General features: G+C 40.5%; 1 protein-coding gene across 5 annotated transcripts in view; it reads right to left on the bottom strand.

Moving 5' to 3' along the window:
- SFMBT2 (Scm like with four mbt domains 2) overlaps nucleotides 1–24,564 on the bottom strand; it is a 207,613-nt gene that overhangs the window by 65,378 nt on the left and 117,671 nt on the right. For all 5 annotated transcript variants that reach the window (XM_029238723.1, XM_029238719.1, XM_029238722.1 and 2 more), the window contains exons 8-9: nucleotides 11,669–11,770; nucleotides 7,388–7,535 (exon numbers count right to left, since the gene is read on the bottom strand). In XM_029238723.1, coding sequence (XP_029094556.1) covers nucleotides 7,388–7,535; nucleotides 11,669–11,770 — 250 coding nt within the window. The remainder of the gene's footprint in view (nucleotides 1–7,387; nucleotides 7,536–11,668; nucleotides 11,771–24,564) is intronic.

The raw sequence follows: 24,564 nt of genomic DNA, 5'->3' as shown, positions 1-24,564 counted from the left end.
TACACAGCTTCAAACACACACACACACACACACACACACACACTCGTGAAGCTGACAAACCCTCAATCTCAGAATATTTTAACGCACCTTTTAGAAAATTATAGAACAAACAAAAATATAGGGAGAACATATAATATTTGAACAATTCAATGAAAGTTTGACCTAACAGAATGATCTGACATGAAACTTGGAAACACGGCTAAAACAGACACTTCTGTACATATATATACATGACCAAAACTGTCTCAAGCAGAAGTGGTAGCCATGACTAAATATACAACAATTGAAGGAAATAAATTCATACTCCATAAAATACAAACTAAAGGAGAACCAGCTCCAGACGGTTTTACAAGCTACTTTCACCAAACCTTCAAGAATCAGCTAAACTGTATCTTCTACAAATTGTTCCTGAGACACACTGCTTAGGAAGGTGACTAGATATGATATAAATACACAAAAATCAGTGGTATTCTATTAGATGGTTTACAGCCAATAAAAAAGAATAAATTCTAAAAAAATGTAAAAATCTAATTCATAACAGCAAGCTAAAGGACAATGTACCCAGGAAAAAATTCTAGAAAAAAATTCTAGAAAAAGATTTCAAGTTATAGAAAGATAATAAAATAAAATGCCAATTTTCTAAATTAATCTATAAATGCAGTGCCAATTAAAATCCAATGGGGTTCTTCATGGAGCCTTTTAAGTTGATTCTAAAATTCATGTACAAGAATAACCTGCCAAAAATAACTAGTCAATTTTGAAAAGGGAGAAAGCAGAGGCATTCACCTGATATCAAGACATATTATAAAGTAAAATCAATTTTATAAACTGAGGTATTTGTACAGGGATGGACAAATAGACCAATGAAGCAGAATAACTAAGAATAAGATATGGTTCACAACCATAAAGGAACTTGCTATATGCCAGTGGTAGCATTACCAGTCAGAGGGGAAACAGAAGATTACTCAATAAATGATGCTGAGACAATTAGCGAATTTGAAAATCCAATTCAATTCAAGCAAAAAAAAAAAAAAAACCAAAAAACAAGTAAGCAAAATTTTTTCTCTTCTCATGCCATGCAAAACTTAATTCCAAGTAGGTTAAAGAGCCATATATGGAAATATGGAAATCAAACTGCAAGACTTAAAAAAAAATCATAGAAGAACATCAGTAGGGAAGATTTCTAATGACTTTTAAACAAATCAGAACAGAAAAGATGGATATTTGACTACATTATAATTTAATACTTTAATATAATATAAAACACCATTTAAAGGTGAAGAAACTGGCCACAGACTAGTGAAACCCATTGCTGAGAAAGAATTCATATTAGCCTATATAAAGACTTCCATCATCAAAAGAAAAAAGGGCAAAAATAGAATTGACAATTCAAAAGGAACACAAGTTGCCAACAAGCAGATGACGAAATGTGCAGCTGCACTAGTTAGTGATCAGGAACACGCCACTCACACAAGGAACCCATTTCCCCGCCATCAGAATGGCAACGTTCAAGCTTAAGAATGATCACCTAACAGGGTGGACAATGTACACTGGGAACTCTCAGACACTACTGGTGGAAACGTAAACTTGTACAACACAGAAGAGCATGGGGTAATATCCGGGGAATTCCAGCAATTCCAGTTAGGTATAGCTCCCAAAGGATCTCTCACACTTGGGTACATGTGCAAAGATCTACATTTGTAGATCTGCAACAGGGAAAACTGGAAATAGCTTAAATGTCTATCAATGGGAAATGCTTTCAAAAATTATAGTATATTCAAAAAGCAGCTAAAGTGAATAAACAATCTACACACAGCAATGTGGAAAAAATCTGCAAAATGCTAATGAATAAAAAAGTTACATAAAGATACAGAGGATACACAGAGCATGATGCTGTTTACGTATATATCAACACAAGACCTACTGTAAAGTGACTGTAATAAAAAACAAGGAGAGACTGCTGCAGAAGCCAAGGCAGTCATGCAGTCAAAGCATAAAATCCTTAGCAAGGCGGTCGTCTTGCGGAGGGGGGTGGAGCGGCTTCCGGGAGAGAGGAAGGGGAATAGAGTGGGGATGCAGGGGATCCCATGCAGGGGATATGGGTTCGAGCCCTGGCCCGGACAGATCCCACATGCCGCGGAGCAACTAAGCCCGTGCGCCACAACTACTGAAGCCCGCGCGCCGTGCTCCACAATAAGAGAAGCCACTGCAATGAGAAGCCCGCACACTGCAATGAAGACCCAATGCAGCCAAAAATTAAATAAATAAATAAATAAAATAAATTAAAAGAAAAAACACCTTTACTTCTTAAATTGTGTGAAGTTTGTGTGTCTATTAAGATGGCCAAAGAGCAGAGACGAAGTGCAAAAATAAGTGACTTATTTTAGCTTTTGCTCACACATTTTACAACAGAAATGGATAGGCTTCACTTGTCTACAAAGATCCCCCTGCTGATTCTGTGACTAATCTTGGGTGTTACATGCCAAGGAGATTAAGGAAATGATTTAAAAATAGCAAGTCATGGTTGGTAACCTATATGCATTTCTGCCTGCTTGATTTATTTACTTGTTTGACCCCGGTTCAGAGAGCCTATAATACTGAATTGTTGTTTGTTGGGTTTCAGCGAATGGGATAAAATCTCCAAGATTCTGTCCTTTGCTTACCAAGAAAGCACATGCTCAAAGACAACGATAAAACATTTCGATGCATTCTAGCTTAGACTATTTGTATATAAAGCTTGGGGACAGATTTTTTTTAATAGGAAAGCAGTCAAAATAACGTGAGTAGGGATGTATGCTGTCTGCACATCTCCCCTGCCGCCCAGGTGTCTTGTTTTAGCAGCTGCTTCCCAATGGGGAATGAGTGGGTCGCTCTCTTTTGGGGATCACGCAACACATTTTAACTATAAGCAGAAATCTAAGCAATGTAATACTTTTGTGGGAAACATACCTACAAGAAAACATCTAAACTCACTTCTCAACATGTGTAATAAACCCTACATACTCTCAAAATTCAAGTGAAAAACAACAAACTTTTAAAAAGAGCATATACTTTCATACATTAGTAAAGCAAAGAATGGTGTTGGAAAACATCCGACAGCATGATTCCCAGACCAGGTGTTGACACGTAACAAGTTACTTCAAAAAGAAACCATAAAATCATCACTACCGAAACCACCAGCATCTCTCAATTTTAATTCACTTTAATTACAAAAATAAACATACTTTACTACATATATGGTACACATAAATATACAGTCTCCCCAAATGGTAAGGGAGCTCAGTAACTAAAGCTGTGGCTTTGTTACAATGGCAAACACTTGGAATATTATTCTCTAGAATTGAAATTCTCCAGATGCTTTGACACATAGATCATTCCAGTCATGGGTAAGTCATGGTCCACTGACATCCCTCAGTCCTGCGTAAGGCCACCAAAAAGCCCCCAAGTTACTGAGAAGGATGGCTTTTACGAAGGTACCAGTGAGAGAAAACAGCAATAAAGGGTGGATCTGGTTATACAGAAAAAGCATTCAATTTGGGATCTTAAGACTGGGGTTTTAAGCCAAGTTCAGCCCCAAGACTTAAAAAATCATTTAACACAGCTAAGCTTCAATTTCCCCACATATGTAATGATTGGAGTTGATGAGATAATCTTTAAGATCCCTTTAGGTATAAAAACCCTCTACTTGTAATATCATATGATTCCTTTTGAATAGATCATACATTCACACTCAGATCAAAAAGAAAAAAAAAAGATTTTAAACGTATTCTGTGAAAAGTCTCATTCCCATCTGCCCTGGTCGCCACCTCCACACCCCACACAGAAGTCATCATTTTCATTAGTTTCCTTTTTTTTGAATTTTATTTTATTTAGTTTTTTATACAGCAGGTTCTTATTAGTTATCCATTTTATACATATCAGTGTATACATGTCAATCCCAATCTCCCAATTCATCCCATCAACACCACCCACCCCCTGCCACTTTTCCCCCTTGGTGTCCATACGTTTGTCCCCTACATCTGTGTCTCTTAGTTTCTTACGCAACCTTCCAGAGTCTCTTTCCAGGAATACGTGCAAACATAAATATATATCCTCATTAACCTCTTTTCTAACAAAAACGACATCATACTATAACTCACTGATCTGTCACTCACAGTACATCTTGGAGAGCTTCCCATGTCAGTATGTAGAGATTATCCTCATTCTTTTTAACAACTGCATAGTTTTCATTATATAAACATCCAAAATCGACTTAACCAATCTCATACAGACAGGCACTTGGATTTTCCCCAGTCTTTTGCTATTATATATCATGCTGCAGAAAAAACCAAACTCTTATGCATATTACCTGTAAATTGTAAGTTTAAGAGAAATTTCCACAAGTCGAACTGCTAAGGCAACGGCTAAATGCATCTACAATTTTGGTTAAATTTGCCCAACTGCCTTCCATACGGTTTGTACCTACCTGCGTTTTGCCAGCAAATCTGAGAATCCTGTTCCTCCAGACTCCCATCAAAACAGAGCCACTTCTTTCTTTCTCTTTTGGATTTCTTCCTCATCTGAGAAATCCATGCCATCTCAGTATGATTTTTAACGGGCATTTCTCTTATTATGATGAGTTTACATAAGAGTCGTGATTCTGTTACTGTGAAGTGCCTGCTCATATTCATAAACCTTTTTCTGTACGTTGTTGCTCTTCTTCTCACTGGTTTATAACTAAAAGCTCTACTATTTCAAGACAACAATCCCACAGCCAAAAGACAACCTCTACAGATTACTGGTGGATCACAATTCCTGAATGCTTCAAGGGTTTAAAAATGGTTATTACCACTGAGATTTTCTTACTGGAAGGTACTGATCACCATTACTCAATATTTTACAAATAATATATAATATCCATAAAGAAACTTTCCTCTTAGAAAAGGTATGCTTCACTTTCAAAAGGGGAAGGAATAGTTTGGAAGATGACATGAAGACAATTTCATTTCACCAAATATCACAAACACTTGGGTGACAGAGAAGCAGCAATAATTACGGCTAAACGGTAGGTATAAAACGCTTAAGACATAAAAATATTTAATATCATAAATATATTTGTACCGTCATTTCACTGCACACTTAAGAGTTCAATTACATTAATATAAAACAATTTTCTTAATATCATGAAATGCCATTATCCAAATAAGCACACCCATTTCCTAGTAAAGGTCCAAGCTATGTGAACAACCTCGTCTGAAACACATTTAAAATTCTAAAGATGCTGGTAAACATTAAACCTCTGCCATCCATGAATCCAAAATGTAAATATAAATGTTTTTCCTATTCTTTTAACTATGTGAGGAGATACCCAACTCATTTTTTAAAAATTCTTAAACAGATCCTATTTTACTAGGAACTAACTAGGAATTTGCCAAGTCCAACCAAGCGACATTTTAAAGATTTTTTTAAAATGTGGATCATTTCTAAAGTCTTTATTGAATTTGTTACAATAATGCTTTTAACATCTTTACTGGAGTATAATTGCTTTACAATGGTCTGTTAGTTTCTGCTTTATGACAGAAGTGAATCAGCCATACATATACATATATCCCCATATCTCCTCCCCCTTGCGTCTCCCTCCCTCCCACCCTCCCTATCCCACCCCTCTAGGTGGTCACAAAGCACTGAGCTGATCTCCCTGTGCCATGCGGCTGCTTCCCACTAGCTATCTATTTTACGTTTGGTAGTGTATGTATGTCCATGCCACTCTCTCACTTTGTCCCAGCATTTTTTATGTTTTGGTTTTTTGGCTGCAAGGAATGTGGGATCTTAGCTCCCTGACCAGAGGTCAAACACGCACTCCCTGCACTGGAAGGCGAACTCTTAACCACTGGACCACAGGGAAGTCCCCGGAGCAGCATTTTAGATATCTAGAAAACATCTTTCTTCACTGACATGGGACCCATCCACACACATGCTCTGATTAGAAGTTGGCCTGAGGGCTTTCAAACTCTGAAACTGACCAGCTGCGGAAACTTCACAGCAGGAAAAGACTTCTCTTCCCTACCACCAATAGATGTTTACTGCATAGAACTTGCACCATCATTGAAAAGATTATAAAAATATTTGGACGTGTATCATGTCTTTGATTCTGCAGAGTACCTGTGCAATATCAGGGGTGTCCTCATCTAACCGTCTTGAATAACTGAGGCGCACTGATTTGGATAGTCACCTCCAGGCCCCCAAATGGACACAAACACTGAGGCCACGTGAACTGGAGTCCTCACCACCCACTACTGAGCACAGAACCAGAAGCCTGACCTCCTGTCCTGCTACTTACTAAGCCTGGGGCCCTGGGCAGGTTATATAAACTCTCTGGAACTAAGTCTCCTCAGAGGGCAATCCTCATTTTGAAGATTCAGTGAGTTTGGCACTGAAAACAGTGGAATCAGTGTTCTGTAGAAGTTCACCATAGTGTAATTAGACTGCACTCCACTACTGAAGAACTGTAATGGGAAAAAGCACCAGCTGCATGGAAATAATTCAAAAGAATCTCCTCCATAGGGATGAGGATGGAGCATAAGTTAGGATAAAAGCCCAGGGGAGCACAGTCACACCATAGGTAAGTCAGGTGCAGCACAATTAAAGTACAAGTAATCCAATCTCTGGTGATCTGAAAAGGTTAGCACAAAACCCCTGCTTTATTTGAGATTATCTGTTAAAATCTCCACTGAAGTTTATTTTTCTACTCTCATTCTGCTTTTGTCTTCTATCATTCTCTTTCTTTTCCTTCCCATCTTCTCACCTTTCTCCTTGCTGCATCTTCCCTGGATAAACCTTAGACCTATAGGGACAACAAATCACGTTCCTAAAGTACAGCATGGTACTTACTGACATGTGGTTTATGGGTCTCAACTTAAAATGACTTTAATGCAACCTGGTTCCCAACTTAATTAATGTCATGTCTTATGGCATCAAAGTGTCGGAAATCTGAAAGCAACTGGGCTCTGGGGAAAATTCAACTTACTGGAAATAAAAAGGTAAAGAAATGCTTCATTGGTATGTTGTTGCCTTTTTAAAGCCACTTCTCTTCCACGTTCAAGTTTTTAACCCCAATCACTTAGCAATACTGTACCCTTTCTCAACACACAGCAGCAACACAGCTGCCAATCATACAATAACAGACAGGGAACAATGGTTTATGGAGGAGCCCAGGGCCACACACCTCCACAGGGGAGGGAGCTGTACAGACTCCTGTGTCAGGCTTACCATGAAACACACTATTTTCTCACTACATCTAAAGTGTTTACAGCGTAAACTTCTCCAGATTAACAAAAGCATCATTTCAGTGACAATACGACACCCTCCTGAATCACCCAAACCCTGTAAATTTTCACAGAATACAAACCTTTGGGAGGTGTGAGACTGACTCCGTTTTTAAGGCACCACTGTACTGGTAAAATCCCCAAAGAATCCGCATGGCACAGCATCGAGAGTTTACTAGGTTCTGGTCTGAGGTCATCAATAGTCACTTGAAAAAAACGATTGTTAAAAACCTGAAAGAAAAGACAATAGAGCCTGGGGTTAATTCCTTGAGATTAACATGTAAGACTCGTAAGAAATAGTGGCACAGCTTCCAAATGCAGTAAGCGTATTTCATCCCAATGACCACAGCACAAACTGGAATTTCAATGTATATTACGAAAGTGGTCCAGTTGCGAAAAAGTTAGTTGATCATTGTGGTCATATTAATGGAAAGTAAACAAACAACTAGAATTATGTCAGAGACAGAGAAGGAAAAACATCAGCATGACTTTATAGAAGTAAACCAACAGCCAAAGCCAGAGGAAAAACAAGCTAGAAAACAAGTAAGACAGACAAACCCTAGCCAAGATGGGACCATCTCCACCATCTGGCTCAGAGATGTCTAGCCTCACCTTGCGTCCCATCCCTCCAACCCAAGAGGAAATCACTCACACCGGGCATGTCCTTACTCAATATTCTCACAAGTCTAAATAGCCCACTCCACTGTCCGTGTATTTTTCAAGATGTGTCCCCAAAGCCACTACTGCTGGAACGCCCCCCCCCACCCGCCCCCGCCTCACTCTGTGTTCTGAAACAGCATCAGACGTGAACCTCTGAACCGAAAATTCTCATTCCCTCCTGTGGTCTGATACCACATCTATCTCTCCCAATAGACCTCAAGTCCTTTGAGGACAGCCTCCTGTTTGTTACTCATCAAGATATTCCCACAATGCATAGCAAACGCTTTGTACGTAGGAACTGGTTAAACACCTACTTGAGTGTAAGCAAAAAAGTCAATGAGGAAAGGAAATAGAACCAGACATGCTGATGGAAAAAGCAGAGTGCAAAAATCAGGGGGACAGCCACACTGAAAAGCATGATGGATTTAAAGAATGTAGAATGTAAAACAGGCCAGAGGCAAAAAATCGCTTTCCCAACTCAACAGACATAAACCAGTCTTTCTTAGGAAACTTAACCCTCTTACTAAGCTCCGATTCCTGGCTCCTTCGTTTACAAAACACTTTGTGGAAGCAACCTGGTTCAAAGCTACGCAGGAAGAGTGAACTGACTTCTGTTCTTCTTGATGTTATAACTCTAGTAACTCGTTAGAAATCTGCTGCCTGAGATTTGCTTTTGGAAACAGCCTTTAAGGAGCAAAGGATCAAGCTTCCCCTTCTCAGGGAGGCCGTTCCTGGTAGCCTGAATTAAAATCACGTCTTCCTTCCTTCCACTCCAACACTCTAGAGGTCCCTTCCCTGATGCCCCTTTCTCCTTAGCATTTAACATACTTGATTTCCTTATTAATTTTATTTATTGTCTGTCTCCCCCCCCCCCATCAAAATATAAGCTCTGTAAGAGCAGGGACTTCATGTTTCCAGCATCCAGAACAGTGCCTACAAATACTCAGTAAGTATTTGTTAAATTAATGTGATCTAGACCCTCATGCATACACGCACACACATACCCACACAGAGATGTATCATATAGTTCTGGAGGCAGGATGCCTTAGCAAAACTGAACTGTGTAAGAATAGGCACTAAGGAACCTCCAAGCCTATTAAAATGCACGTTCCCGTGCACACATTTCAGAGGAAAAGCTAAATTAAGTTCCCTCAAATCCATCAGGGTTCATGGTCCCAAATGGTTCAGAGACACTGGTCCATCTGGTCCAGAACCACAGGTCTCAGAATCAAAGCCCAGAGCAGTTAGCCAACTTGCCCAAGACTGTGCAGCTCAGAGCGAGCAGACCTAGAAACAGAACCCAACACGTGTAAAATTCCAGGAAACTTTGTCTAAACCATGCATCTCACATACACAGATGGTATTCTCCCCATCACGCCAACATAGTCCCCCTGTAGGGCCAAAGGTTGGTCATTTAATACTGAATCTGCTATGTGCTTCTCTGCCTTCTTGTCTATTTGTTATTTATTTCCTCAACAGTTGCGCCATGAAGAAAAGCCCCAAGGAAGATAAAAATGAAATTTTCATTAGGATGAGTACTTCACAGCACAGTGTGTTATAGTCTCAAACGTAATATTCTAAAACCTTTTCCAATGTTAAGAGAAATAAATTTAATTATAAACAGCTTCTACATTAAGAATATTCTACTACTTCATGACCTGTAGGTGAGTCCTGTGCCTGGGGAGGTGCCGACCCAAGTTCTAAGAGGCAGCAGTACACGGCCAGTAAGAGAAGGAAGAAGGAAGGATAAACGTGAAACAGAATGACTTAAGTATTTTTTTTGTGGCCTCTCCCGTTGCGGAGCACAGGCTCCGGACGCACAGGCTCAGCGGCCATGGCTCACAGGCCCAGCTGCTCCGCGGCATGTGGGATCCTCCCGGACCGGGGCACAAACCCGCGTCCCCTGCATCGGCTGGTGGACTCTCAACCACTGCGCCACCAGGGAAGGCCGACTTAAGTATTTTATCTTAGGTACAAAGGGTAAGAAAAAATAAAATGAAAAGTGACTTAAAAACCAGAGAAAATAACTCCTCACCCCCAACCTCCAATGACATGTATTTAGAGAGAAGATTCTTTTTTGTGAAAACCAAACTACTGTCCCTGGAAGTCTGTTTAATGAGATGAAGATATCTGGGCTGAAACTGATGGTAATTAGGATGTCACATTCTAACATTATGTATTGCAATTATTTAAAGGTAGAAAAATGTGAGAGTCGACCACTGACAGACTGCACCTTGGCTCGGTTTATTTTATAAACACCAGGTGAAGATGACACCACGGCCTATTAGAATGAGAAGAGGATGACACATACCCAGATAAATGGGCAGCTGGCATTACCGAATCACCTGCTTGGAACAAAGAGGAATTCCGGCCGGGGTTCAACAAGGTATCACTCCTTAGTTTTGGAAAAATGTGCCAACTACCAGAACACACAATAAGAACCCTAAAAGCCATTTCAAATAAAAAGGTTATAAATGAATGGTGTATGAACAGCGAGAGCATGCGCTTCAACCCGAGATGATCATTCAAAGCATGTCATTATTTGTTCTACACAGCTATCCTTTAAATAAATCGCTTTAACAGTTACAAAATAATTTATGTTCACTAAGGAAAAAATTCTTTAGCAAAGAACAAAAGGACGTTTCATTATAACCATTTCCCATATTCTGTAATACATGATCACCACTGTATTTCTCAAATTTTACCAAATCTTGAATAAAATCATAAATAAAAAAGCATGACTCAAATAACTTCATACTATTAGTCACCACATTAACAATCCCGTCTCCTTCAGAAAAAGAAATTAAAATGGAATTGACTTTTGAACCCCAGGAAATGCACGGAAGGCCGTTAAGTAAAGCACATGTTGGCTAAGAATCTTAGTTTGTTGGTTTCTCGCGCCATTAACAGGACATAAATGGTATGTGTGTGTGTATGTATGCATATATAGTTTTAAGGTAGAAACACATACTTTGTATGTTATAATAGGTAACTTTGTTGAGATTTCTTTGATGCGGAAGGGAAATTATAATCTTAAAAGACTATAAGGCCATAATAAAAATGTCTTTGCGTGAAACGGTACTTTCGTTTTAAATCTACGAATCTTAGACGTATGACTTTTCCTTTAGTCAGTGAAAGCAGGTGAGAGAAAGGAATCGAGGTGCTAATCCCCTGGAGATGGGAACTTGCTTTTCACCATTTCCAAGTATTTGCAAAACAGATCATATGAAATATGATCAGGGCAGCAGGAGAAGCAAGTTACTATTACAAAGATTACAAACTCATCAGCGGTTTCTTCTCACGAGCACAGGGACAAATGGCAGTTTCCATGTCACTGTGGTTAGAAAGAGAAGGTGCCACCTATTCAGTGGCTGAGTTCACTGCTGTGAACTCACAGTTGAGCATCTGAATCTTCCTCCAAGTCTCTGCAGGGCACGAGCGTCTGCATGCTGTACTATCGGAGGACAAGTGACGTTCACCCCACCCATTGCAAGAGGAGGCATCTGACCACACTCACTCTCGGATATCAGTGCTAAAAAGGGAGCTTGAGACAGCACTGTACTGGAGAGGAGGCCCTCCTCCTTGGGTTTACTTGCGTCACCACAGATCCCCACACGAGCCCATTTCCTCTGGTTGGCTTGGAGTAGAAAGACTTACTGGATCCACTACGGAGATGGAGGTGAAAAGCAAGGGAGGGACCTCACCTTGGTCACTGATGCAGGACAGATGTGAAAGGGCTCCCTCACGTTCACTGTTTCTAGCTTCATCCCAACTGTGAAAAAATGGCTTCTCAAATCTGCATGGTCCTACGGGGAAAAGGACGAAAATATTAAACGCAATGGTATTGTAAGCTATTTCAGTAACTGTCTGGATGCTTTTCCTTGATCGTTTTAGTGGGCGACTGAAATCGGATTGAAATCATTAACCCTCCCCCATTTCAGATTTCTAATTATGGCAAGATATCACGGATTTAATTATTTTCTGCAGGCTAAATTGCTTTTCCAAGGGAGAAACAAGCCTTGGTGGCCAGGCTTAAACTTATACTAAGCAAAAAAAATTCACACCGCATAGCTTTGATCTTCCTAGGGGCCATCAGGAAAGCTCCGCAGAGTAATAGAAGCAATCAGTCATCTAAAACACGGCAGGGGCCTCCTCAGAAAACATGGCCTCTTGCTACTGGAGTTACTTCGCAGGCTTCGGGGAGGATCTTTTGGGGGATACAGCTTGTCTTCTGTGTTGAAGAGCACTGAGGTTATCAATTACTGGTACTGATACTGGTCCTTGGACATGTGGGTATAGAAGACTCCAAAACAGCCCTGTGCCCAATCAGAACCCGTCTCCTGCTCTATAAAGATGAGCTACGCCCCCTGTTTAATAGGTGCCTGGCAGTTTTACAGACAATTCACAGCAACCTTATGTGTGTGAGTGGAGCTTTCCTGCCTTCTCAAGAAAACAAATTTCAATAACCACTTCAGCTACACAGCAACAGATGAGGCTGGCGGGACTCTGGACACCAGGATTTATCTTGCAGAGATGAAGGTCACCTCATAACTCACAGTCTGTATAAACAGTAGTGGATAAATAAATGTCTCTGCAGCCTGTCCCTGAGGAAATAATAGCTGCAAGTAAATCCTCCTGTTTCTAAATACATCAATTGGGTGAGAAGTACAAAAATATCTGGGGATCTATGACTTTCTTTTATCTGCCAATGTAAAGTGGATTTTTAAAAAAATTTTATTGAAATATAGTTGATTTACGATGTTAAGTTTCAGGTGTACAGCAAAGTGATTCAGTTATACATGCATACATATATTCTTTTTCAGATTTTTTTTCCATTATAGGTTATTACAAGATATTGAGTAGAGCTCCCTGTGCTACATAGTAGGTCCTTGTTGGTTATCTATTTTACATACAGTTGTGTGTATATTTTAATCCCAAACTCTTAATTTATCCACCCCCCACTCTGGTAACCCTGAGTTTGTTTTCTATGTCTGTGACTCTATTTCTCTTTCATAAATATGGGGAGCGTTTGTGTGTGTGTGTGTATATATATATATATATATATATATATATACGATGGAATATTACTCAGCCATAAAAAAATGAAATAATGTCATTTGCAGCAACATGGATGGACTCAGACATGATCATACTAAGTGAAGTAAGTCGGACAAAGACAAATATCATACGATATTGCCTCTGTGTGGAACCTAAAGTGGATTTTTCATTAATTCAAGGATGCCATTCTAAATACACCCAACTCTGAGGACCGTGCAGAGCCCACAGGGCTGTGCCTGCTCCTCCCACAAAAGCCGATCAGAACAGGACAGTGTATGACACCAGATCCACTTATTAAACTCACCACCACCGCTTTGCTTTACCAAAGCAGGTACAGAATGTAAATGCCTATAGAACCACAAGGACCTGTCATTTCTCATGTGGCCACAGCTGCCTGCAAGTCTCTGTACCCAGTGGGTGAGCAATAAATGCTGGGTCTGGCTGGAGCACAGGGTACCTCGTGCAGGGAGGGGGTTGATCAGAACGAGGAAGGTGATGTGCTCCGTGGGCAAGGACTTACATGACAAAAGCTCATTGAACTTAACAATTATCACTTGATTAAAAATATTCTTAGGCACAGGAGACGATTTCCTTTTTTTATTACTGAAAATAAAGCATTTACTTTTAAAAGGTGGCTTGGAAAAGGAATCAAAAGAAACAGCATAGAGATTTAATGCAAATCAACACACACCACCCCAAACACCAAGGCAGAGCCAGAAACCACAGGTGTTAATACAAAAGTAGGAAACCCAAAATGACTGAAAGAAAAGATTAAAAGTTAATGCTCTCAGCAAACATCAACACACCCCAGTATCTATCAGTAAGAACTGGATTCACGTAAGTGGATTTTGCAGATAAATATTTTTTCCATTTTAGGCACAAAAGCCTTTAACCTTCTGAAAAGAGGAATTATTCTAAAATTAAGACACACTATAAAACGTTGCCTGAATGTACTCAACAAGTTTATCAGGCAGTCGTTATGATACTATTTGGTATCACATAAATGTCCTCAGGCACTGATGACATGTGTAGCTATGATAAACGGGCAAGATGAATGTACTAGTTTCATGGAAGTTCTTCCGTTTCCCTCTGCTAGCGATGTCCTTCCTTGCTGCAGTGTCTCTCCCACTACTCACAGCTACAAGGCTAAACGTTCTTGAGATGCGGTTCACCAGTAACAGGAAACTCGTGCCTGTTCCCTGGCTGCCTCTAACACTAGGGCTCTGCTTGCAATTTTGATCTCTCACCTGCTCTCTCCCATTTGCTTCTCCTTTTGTTTCTGCTGTAGAGCTGTCCTGACAGCATTCTGGGCTTCTGGTCTACCCACCGTCCGAATCCCCTCTTGATTTCAGACTGTGTGCCCACTCTTTGACCCACACACTTTTGTCCCTCCCTCTGCACTCTGAGTAGAGCCAGCTTTCTAAGTAGGGTTGACCCATAACCCCCAGGCACTTTCTATATCCCAGGCTCTCAGTGTGACCTTGACCACTGACCTGAAGTCTTTAGCCAAGTCTACACCCATCTCGTATCTCTGCCAGAAGGTTGCTCAATCACAGCTCCCAATGCTGGCCTGGAAACCCTAAAGCCCCCAGGAACCCTACACTTACGATTGTCCTTTACCTGCTGCCTTACTTGATTCACAGTTGTCTAGTGGGACCTGCCTTTCCTTAGAAATAAAGCATACAAGCTTAGGACAGCAATCTGGTCCTCAGATAACTTTCTCTTTTCAAGGCTGTGGACTCTGTTATAAATGCTTATCATTAATGATTCCAGGGCACCCTGCATCAAACAGTACCTCTAGGTTAAGAGGGGATCACTTTGTGCAGATACCACACATTTTCTTACTTCTTTATAGATGTCCCTGCGCTCCCTTGTCAACCTCTGAGAATCTCTCCCTCTGCTCATACGTAAGAAATACCACCCACCTCAAAATCATCCATGGCCACATGCGGGGTGAAAATAAAATGTTAGTGACATATTTTTAAACAATTAAAATATTGTTGACAATGTTCTGTCCTGATGACATTAAAACATTAAACAGTTTAAAAATAATGCTTAGTGAACGAAGTTTCAGAAACAAGTTTTCCCTTGTGAACCATGGCTCAGATTTCCTACACCTTAAATTATTTCTACTAAGTTTCAGTTGTAAGCACACAAATTTCTTACTTGTGGAAATGCATCTGTTTTTGTTCCAAACTATGTGAAAACTCTTAAACTCTCTTGTTTAATATACTGAAAAAGAAGCCGGACATTTTGAGAGGTAGCTGCATACACACATTGGTTTTTTATATTTTGGTCTCAAATATCCATATCTATCTGTTATACCTTATTAAACCTCTCCAAATTTCAGAAAGGAACTTGAAAGCTATACAATACATCCCTTTATCCCCAGCCCTAACTTCCACTTTCTTAAGGTCACTTTTTCATCAGCATTTAAAAGGAAAAAAAAAGAAAACTGGTAATAATGTGTACAAGTCCCACCAGTTTCAAAAGCCAAGTCAACAAAATGAAAAATTTTTAAATCCAAGAGCAAAGACCCATAATGATTATGAGTTTGACTATGATTATAAATCTGCTACTCCAATATTTATGTTATTCATGAATGGTAATGCCAGAAACTTTGAACTCGAGAGGAAGGGCAGTATTTTCTAAAAGGGCTTGCCCATTAGATTTCTGATCACTGGAAATCTTTAAAACACATGACTGTTAGCCATGTAGTACATGCAATATTTTCCAGTCAATGCCAAACCCTCTCATTTACGTTATGCAGTTCATCCAAGAAAGATGCCAGGAAATAATTATTGAATTAAGCTGGAGAAACATCAAAAACTAGATTTCTTGACATCCATTCTGATTCTATATTCCATCATTCATTCATTCGTTCATTCGTTCGGCATTCATTAGAAACCACTGGGGTTCCACACACCGTGCCACTAGGTGATGCACAGAATACACACAAAAGCTGCAATTGTCAAAAGGGAGAAGGAAAAGACATGAAGAACAGCTGTGGAGGATCCAGGTTTAGAAAAAATTTCAGAACAAACACTATTTTTACTTGTAGCTTTAAAAGATTATAACCACCAAGATGATGGCAGTCCAGGGATTTAAAGGAGTGAAACTTAATTTTGAATATAAAAAGCATGAGACTTAGAATGACAAAGAAAAGATTCTGAGAAGGTGGAACTGTAAATTTAGTTAGGGAGACTGGGTCTTAAGATACTGGATTGAGGCTTTTAAGTCTGATTTCAGAGGCAAAAGGAGTCGTTCAGCACTCCTAACAAACAGAGATTTTTATGATAAAAAATTCAACACCAGTTAATTTCTAAATAAGCCAATACACAGACCATCTGAGCTCTTTGTGTGTATAAATGTACATCCATATTAGTATATAAGAAAGGGTACATAGTATATAAGATATTCTCATTGAAAAACAAATTTATCACTACTAGACCATTTACTTCAGGCTGTTAATGCAGTCAGAGTACATGCATTCATTTACAAACACCAGCTAATCATTCTCAATTCTAAGTGGGGAGAGGGAGACAGAGACAGAGACAGAGAGACAGAGAGAGAGTTCCTGGTTCCTGAAATGATTCACAAAACCGATTATCTACTGAGAGATAATGGGAAATTCACTGTGGGTTGAAAGATACATTCTGGCCTTTGCAAAGCTCTAGAGAATCCTTCACACCTCTAAATTATTGGATCAGGAATGATGTTATTCCTGAGATCAGGAGTAAGCAGTAAATCCTCAGGACATTTACAAATGTGCCTGTCACATTCATGAAATACCGTTTATTCAAACGAACTGGAGTCCAGTTAAACTGTTTACAGAAAAACTCCTTAAGACAGGCTGGCAATGTCACTCCCATCTACATTCATGGCTACACATTTTATTTTTGCCCTGAAGTAGTTTTAAATTGATCAGAAGTAAAAATACCATTCATTTTATTGGAGGGCTGTCTTACTAGCCTACCTTAACAATTGCTCTTCAGGGAACCTTATTTTCAGTCGAATGACAATGTAAAAGAGATTATATACACATCAACTTCCGTAATCCACACGAATTTCATCAGCTTTCTTCTCTCCTGACCCCACGGAGCTTTCACTCACTCGGACTAAGATACACTGACTGCACTGAGAGTAGCTTGGTTTGGTTTATAATATTCAAGCCGGTAGAAAGAGGAACAGCAATGAACACACTGTAAATACTTGTGAGCACTTTCCTTGTATTATTATTTTCCCCTCACAACAGACTATGGGGTAGGATCCATCTTAGAGAGGAAACTAAGGCACAGAGAAGTTAAGTTACCTAAGCAAGAACACACAGCTAACAAGAGGAGCCAGGACTCAAATCCATGTGGTCTGACACTAAGTACATGATCTAGCCATCAGATTACCTAGTTGTGTGTGATTAGTTATCAGGTTATGGCACAGACCGGGAAGCAAAGACCAAAATGGATCTTTGCGTTTTTTACTGCTAATGGTAAACAAACAAACAAACAAAACCCTTATAACCTATAAGCTCCTAAGATGCTCTCAAAGACAGATATTGCCAAGTTAAAAAGTGATAGCTATTAATACCGACCACTTATTGAAAACCTCCAATTTCTGCTGTCAATTCACAGCACTTTTCAATGGTTTACGAAAAAGCCGTCAGAGAGAAAATTTTGACACTAAAATTACCTCCCAATGTTTATGTATAAAGTCAATCAGTCTTTATCAACAATGAACCATTATATTTTTTACTAACTGCTTTCGTGTTCTTTAAGCCACAAAGATTTAAAAAATGTGTCCAGTAAATGCCTATGATGCTCTACAAGTTATCCATCATCGATACCTATCTCTCATAACATGATCAGTGTTAACCCAGACGGGTTTACCTGATAAATGTGGTTCATCTAGTAAACATGCCCAGCTGCAAAGTCCCCATGAGTCTCAACCTGCCAGTGGTATTTTTCAATACTCTATGATAAGCACTAACCTGTGTACTGAATGAAGAAAAAAAAGAGGAGGATGTGGTTCCCGACATCGAGAAGCTTGAAATTTAGTTAGAAAATGACAGAGATGTGATAAATACAAGTACAACGCTGGCAAAAGAAGTCTGGACAAAACACAATATATCTGGTTGTTCTGCCTTTACAGTTTGGCTGGTGTCCCACTTTATTTCAACTGTGAGACAGAGGACATCAGACAACCTCAGAGCATCCCCAGGTACTCACTGGTCCCCTAAGTGCCTCTGAAGGGACTACCAGCCCTGGGAAGAAAGCACAACCTAACTCTGGAAGAATCAAGCATCGCTATTTAAGAAACACGACTGTACAGAGCTGCCTTAATATTGGTCATTGGCAGAATGATGAAGCTTCAGGGTAAATACTGAGGTTCTCTATGAAACAGATGAGTGACAGAGTATTAATCTATGGAAGGAGGAGAAGGTATTGCTAATTGAGAGACAGAAGGCAAGGAAAAAGAAAGAACATTCGATCATCTTAGGTTCAACTCATCTCTCAAATGCCTCCTGGATCTTAACTCACTGCCCTCCGTCTACTTTAGAGGCTAGAAGCATTGCCAATTACGCGGTTACAATTTAGTATGTGCTGATCACAGACTCCCAAGACAGCTGATGCTTCTTGCCAGCCCTGCTTCATTGGATAAATACACCCCACACGATACAAAAATATGAAGAATGTGGCACAGGGGAGAGGGAGTTCAAACTAATTAACACAACACAATTAAAATGCATTTGGTGAGGATTTTCAGGTAAGAAAAGCAGCGCCTCATTTCCTGTGCAGAAACCTAATTCTTACAGCCTGAGTTCCACAATCAAATGCTCCAGGAATTTCCCTAATAGTAGGTCATCTGATCCTCAATCTTTAATCCTCCGGTTCTTTCTTTTTGCTTATGTTGATATGAAAAAAAACGGACAAAAAACCTGATAATGCAAGTCAACACCCTCCACATTCTTTTAAGCACTAAAATCTTTGAGCGCATCATACACAGAAACACTGCACCATATAATGTTTTCAGTTCCAACATGCCAGTTTTTGGTCCGCAGGGACCTCAAACATTGCATAGGCATCTTTTCAAAGGCTTCAAATACTTTGCGTAATTTCCGAGAACAGGCTTCAGAAAAGTCAGAGGAAGGTTTTACTTAGTACTGCATTCAAATCAATATATGACGACCTAGGCTTTAATTCCTTTATTCATATCAGCATGCTACGTTATGCTAAAAAAAAAAAATCCAATGCAGTTCATCATGCTGTTCCTCTTTTTGTTTTACGGAAGACCTAGTGCTCACATGTTCATTAGATAATTACCCTCATTATATTAGTTTCATCTAAAAATGTATATTAGGATGCCAGCATTTATTAAGTCAATAGCATTATTATATTTCAATTCCACTGCACTGAATTAAACTCAGCCAATGAAATATTTATAACAAAAAGGTAATAAAACATCTATAAGCTGAACACTAATAAGCGTTTCCATTTTTTTACTTACAGCTGTAAACAGCAATTTTATCAACTAGTCCTGCATTCAATCAAGTTAAAAAATAGTCATGAGAAAATGAAGTACTATATACTTCAACCTGAACCACAAGAATTCATAACAGGCGATTATAGCAGGATTATTTCCACAGTAAGTCCAAAAACTGGTACACTGGTTGTTTTAAAACAACAGGGGCAGGGCTTCCCTGGTGGCGCAGTGGTTGAGAGTCCGCCTGCCGATGCAGGGGACACGGGTTCGTGCCCCGGTCCGGGAGGATCCCACATGCGGCGGAGCGGCTGGGCCCGTGAGCCATGGCCGCTGAGCCTGCGCGTCCGGAGCCTGTGCTCCGCAATAGGAGAGGCCACAACAGTGAGAGGCCCGCGTACCGCAAAAAAAAAAAACAAAAAAAAAACCAGGGGCAATGAGGATGCCTTTCATTAATACTTATGCACCATAAAAGCATTGTAAGTGGCAAGAAATTCAACCTTACCTACAGCACCACTATGAGAAGAAAACAGAGCCTATGCTGTGGGTACAGGTAAACAGTGATTACCCTGTCTGTTCTTAAGCTTAGTTACTTCTCTCCTAATGACCTAGGGTATCTCCACACGTGTCCAGCCTGAGGGCTGTGGGCTAAAGAAAACCACAGTCGGGGCTCTGGGGGTTAGCTTTTCCCCAGCCTCACACCCCACTGCCAGATGCCGTTGACAGAATTATTGCTGGGTGTCCCCTTCTTCTGAGAGCCCTCAATGCAACTCAACTGTTGTCATGGAAACAAGGCCAATGGCCCTGAACTGTCTCCCCACATGTGGAATCCAGCTTTCAGAGGGAGAATGAAGAGTCAGTGATGGGCAAGGTTGACTCTGTGTCCTGCCCTTTCTGGACACAGCAGGAGCTACTGAAACACAGGGGCTTACGTCCATCTGTGTTCTTTCTGCCACAGGTGGAGAAGATTCCCAATGGGAAAGTGCCAACTGCCAGCCAGCCTGGCACAGATCTAAGAACAGTGAAAATCTCAGGCATCGTCCTCAAATCCCGGCTGCCCTTGCCTTCCATGGGTCAACCTACCTCCTGGTAAGAAAAGCACCCAGTCTCTAGCCAGGGTTTCTCCACCTGGGCACTGCTGGCATCCTGGGGCAACTGATGCCTTGTTAGTAGGGGCTGTCCTGTGCACGTAGGATGTTCCGTCCATCTCCAGCTTCTACCCACAGATGCCAGTAGCATCTCTCCCAGCTCTGTGTCATCATCAAAATGCCCCCAGACACTGAGAGAACTGCCAGATCCTCCCCCGTTGAGAACCACTGATTTAGATACAGTTAAGCCTAAAGTCGGTTAAGATTTGAATTTGGGTCCTGCTTCCACCATAGGCTCTGTGTGAGGTAGGACAGATTAGCTTCTCTGATTTTCCTCAAGTTACAGGAAGACTAATAATACCTGCATGTCGGGTTATCGTGAGGATAACGAGATTAAGTGTGGGGAGTGGCTGGTACCATTTCTTCCGTCCTGTCTGGGCTCAACAACTGAAGCGACGGTCGACATCGCTGCAATGACTTTCCACTGGAGGATGATGTGGGCGTCCAGGTGAAGTCTTCACGGCTTTATTTGCGTTTTTATTCTGTACGCTATCCTGAAGGGTCTGAGCACGTTAATACACTGTATATTCCAAAGATATCCCAAAGGTGTGTAACTTATTACAGGAGAACGAGGAATTGTGACGCGTCGGCCACGCCCTGCTCACCACCCCCCTGGCTGACGGACCTGAAGTCTCCCAGGAGCCCTGGAAGCTCAGAAACAACCAAGGTCCAGCAAGTGGACTAACTTGTACAAAACCACAAGGGAAACGATCAAATGTTCCAAATTCCTTTGCAAAGGCGCGTTATGTGTGCCATGTATGCTTGTGCTTACTCTGAGCACAATCAAGATAATTAGGCAAAAAGTAATTCTGTTGGAATCTGGAAATCTCTCCACCGACTCCAAGCATGACATGTTCTTAAATACTGGGGGGGCTTTAAGTCAGGTTTCTACTATTCTAAACTCATCCATTCCTTTTATTTAATGTTAAACATAGAACATTATCTATTCATGTAAAAGCTTATGTGATTTGTTGAAACAGACTCACAGACATAGATAACAAACTTATGGTTACCAAAGGGGAAAGGGGGGAGGGATAAATTAGGAGTTTGGGATTAACATATACACACTACTGTATATAAAACAGGTAAACAACAAGGGCCTACTGTACAGCACAGGGAACCATATTCAATATCTTGTAATAACTTATAATGGAAAAGACTCTGAAAAAGAATACATATGTATAACTGAATCACTTTGCTGTACACCTGAAACACTGTAAATCAACCATACTTCAAAAAAATTTTTTAATAAAATAAAATAAAAAATTTTTAAAAAGTACACACACACAAATGAACACATGTAAAACTGGGGCCATCTGAGTAAGATCATGGATTGTATCAATGTCAATATCCTGGCTGCAAAACTGTGTTTTTTTTCCAAGATGTCACCATTGGGGAAAACTGGGTGAAGAGTAGGTATATGGGGTCTCTCTGTATTATGTCTTACAACTGCATGTGAATGTACAATTATCTCAATAAAAATTTCAGTTTAAAAAAAAAGGTTATCTGATTTGTTTATGTGGGTTCTTCTGGTTATAAATGGAGCTAGAGAAGAAACAGGGGGCAGAGTTTCACCTTATCCTTGACTTTGTGCCATCGACACGGAAATTCATTGTACACTGGCTGCCCATGGAAGGAAAGAGAGAACTCGCAGGACGGAAGGATTCCCACACTTTCATTTACACCTGAAGCTCACACAAACCTCTGCACCAGGGGGCCTTTCTCAGGCAGGAGGGAATATGCGGAAGGTTCAGTAGCTGGGGCCCCATCATATGTGGTCCTCATTTTCCATTAGATTTTAAACCTCTGTAGACAGGATGAACTTAAACTTCTCTTTACATCCATCTGCCTACTTGAGATCCTGCAATTTACAACTGCCTACCCATGAAAGAAAAGATGGAGATTAAAAGTACGACCTAGGGGACCTCCCTGGCAGTCCAGTGGTTAGGACTTCGCCTTCCAATGCAGGGGGTGCATATTCAATCCCTGGTCGGGGAGCTAAGATCCCACATGCCTCGTGGCCAAAATACCAAAACATAAAACAGAAGTGATATTGTAACAAAAAATAAAGACAAAAAAAAAATGGTCCACATCAAAAAAAAAAAAATCTTAAAAAAAAAAAAAGTACGACCTAACCTACAAAAAAAAATAATCTGTCCGTGTTTTGAGGGGAAAAAAAACCCTGCCTCCATACAACTATACTATCATTTATTATCAAATCATCCACAGAAAAAAGAATTATGATCAATTCTCAATTATTCTAACTAATGGCGAGTAGCATGGAAAATCTAGAAGAAATTAAAATATGCTATGACAATCACTTTCAAATGCATCTGCTTCATAAATAAGAGATCGATGTCCCCTCCTCGTATCCCAACACCCATGACATGAAGTTCATGCAAATATTATCTTGCTTTCCCTGAAACCCAGGAACTGGAGAGAGCCGGAAAAATCAGCGCCAACAGAAGCCATTTGGGAAGGATAACTCACCGCTCAGATAACTAAGAGTGGACTGCATTTTTAAATTCTTAGTGTTTAGAATTAAAAGCAAGTCGCTATCTAGCAGATGCAGGCAGCAGTGTAGGGGGCCCTGAAATCAAGCCATTGTTGAGTGAACTCTTTATACATCTGGCCTTTGCGATTTTCATCGTTACCTTTACAGTTGGACCAAAGTTGCCCTCTTTAGCAGGTCTCACCAGATTTTTTCCAACATGCATAAAAACATGATGTCCCCGTGGCGCTTTCTGAGTTAACGTAATGCGTGGGCTGCAGTTCAAGAACCCAGAGCACATGAAAAATAACACAAACAAGCCCCTCCTCTGGTTTCTGAAAGTGGCAAAAGATGGGCATGACACAAACTGAACATCTCTGCGATTCACCATCCCCGAGAGACTTTAACAAACCTCTCCAAGTCTTTAAAGAGATGAGAAGGACAAACGAGGGAATGGCAGAGGGCAAGCTCCCAGGTCTGGGTGTTCGGGGCCAGAGCTGGAGGTAAGCCAGCCTGGGACCAGCTGCTGGGCAGAAACTCAGAAGTCAGGTCAGCAACACCAGCAGGATACAGGGGTCGAGCCACCCGTCCAGTCACAACATGACCTACTGTCTAAGACAGACTCTCTTTCAAAGAACCACTGGGGTTTCAGCTGGTGAGAAGGAAATAGCAACCAAGAGTCACACAAACACTTACTGCTAAATTATTTGGTATCAGACACCCTGCCAGGTGGGACAGGGAATGTCATGCTCAAGAAATTAAGTTCTGGCCCTACATAGGTGGCCTCGAGCAAATTCTGGGAGAATCCAAGGATCCCAGTACCTGAAGGCCAAACTCAGCTACGAGTTTTGTATTGCTGCTGTATTTAGCTACCAAAAGAGAGCAAAAGTCGGTCACCATAGAAACCGCAACCTGACAATCTACGGTAACAGTGGCTCACACCCTTTCTTACCCCTTTGGCTGGACCAGATGGAATGAGAAAGGAAAGCTTTTCACTCTTAACCTTCTCTCTCCGGCCTGTAACCTAGGTCTCAGATGAGAAAATAGACAAGGAGTTCTCTCCTAAAGGCTGAATCTACAAATGCACCAAATAACAGATGTGGAATGTTCCGTGTATTATGAGCACAGCCTGAACACTCTCAACAGAGAAGAAATATGTGCATGGAATGCCTTTCCTTATGCGTTTGTGTAAAAATATAATAACGGTCACATGTAGCATCTTTTTTTCTCAATTAGCCTTCTCTCAGCGGCCCCTTCCTTCTGTTTATTAAACATGACTTATGGGGAAAGCAAGAAGCAATGAAGCAAGTGAGACAGGAATCACTTGAGACCAAAGCAAGCTGAATTTAACTTACTGCTTTGCCATTAGTGGAAGCCCTTTATTTACAGATGTCAAGGGCACTTTTAATGCATATCAGTTAGAGATACA

This window comes from Monodon monoceros, unplaced genomic scaffold (assembly GCF_005190385.1).
Source record: "Monodon monoceros isolate NGI ecotype Baffin Bay Population unplaced genomic scaffold, NGI_Narwhal_1 Super_Scaffold_21, whole genome shotgun sequence".
Taxonomy (NCBI): Eukaryota; Metazoa; Chordata; class Mammalia; order Artiodactyla; family Monodontidae; genus Monodon; species Monodon monoceros.
This window is presented reverse-complemented; position numbering and strand designations above follow the sequence as displayed.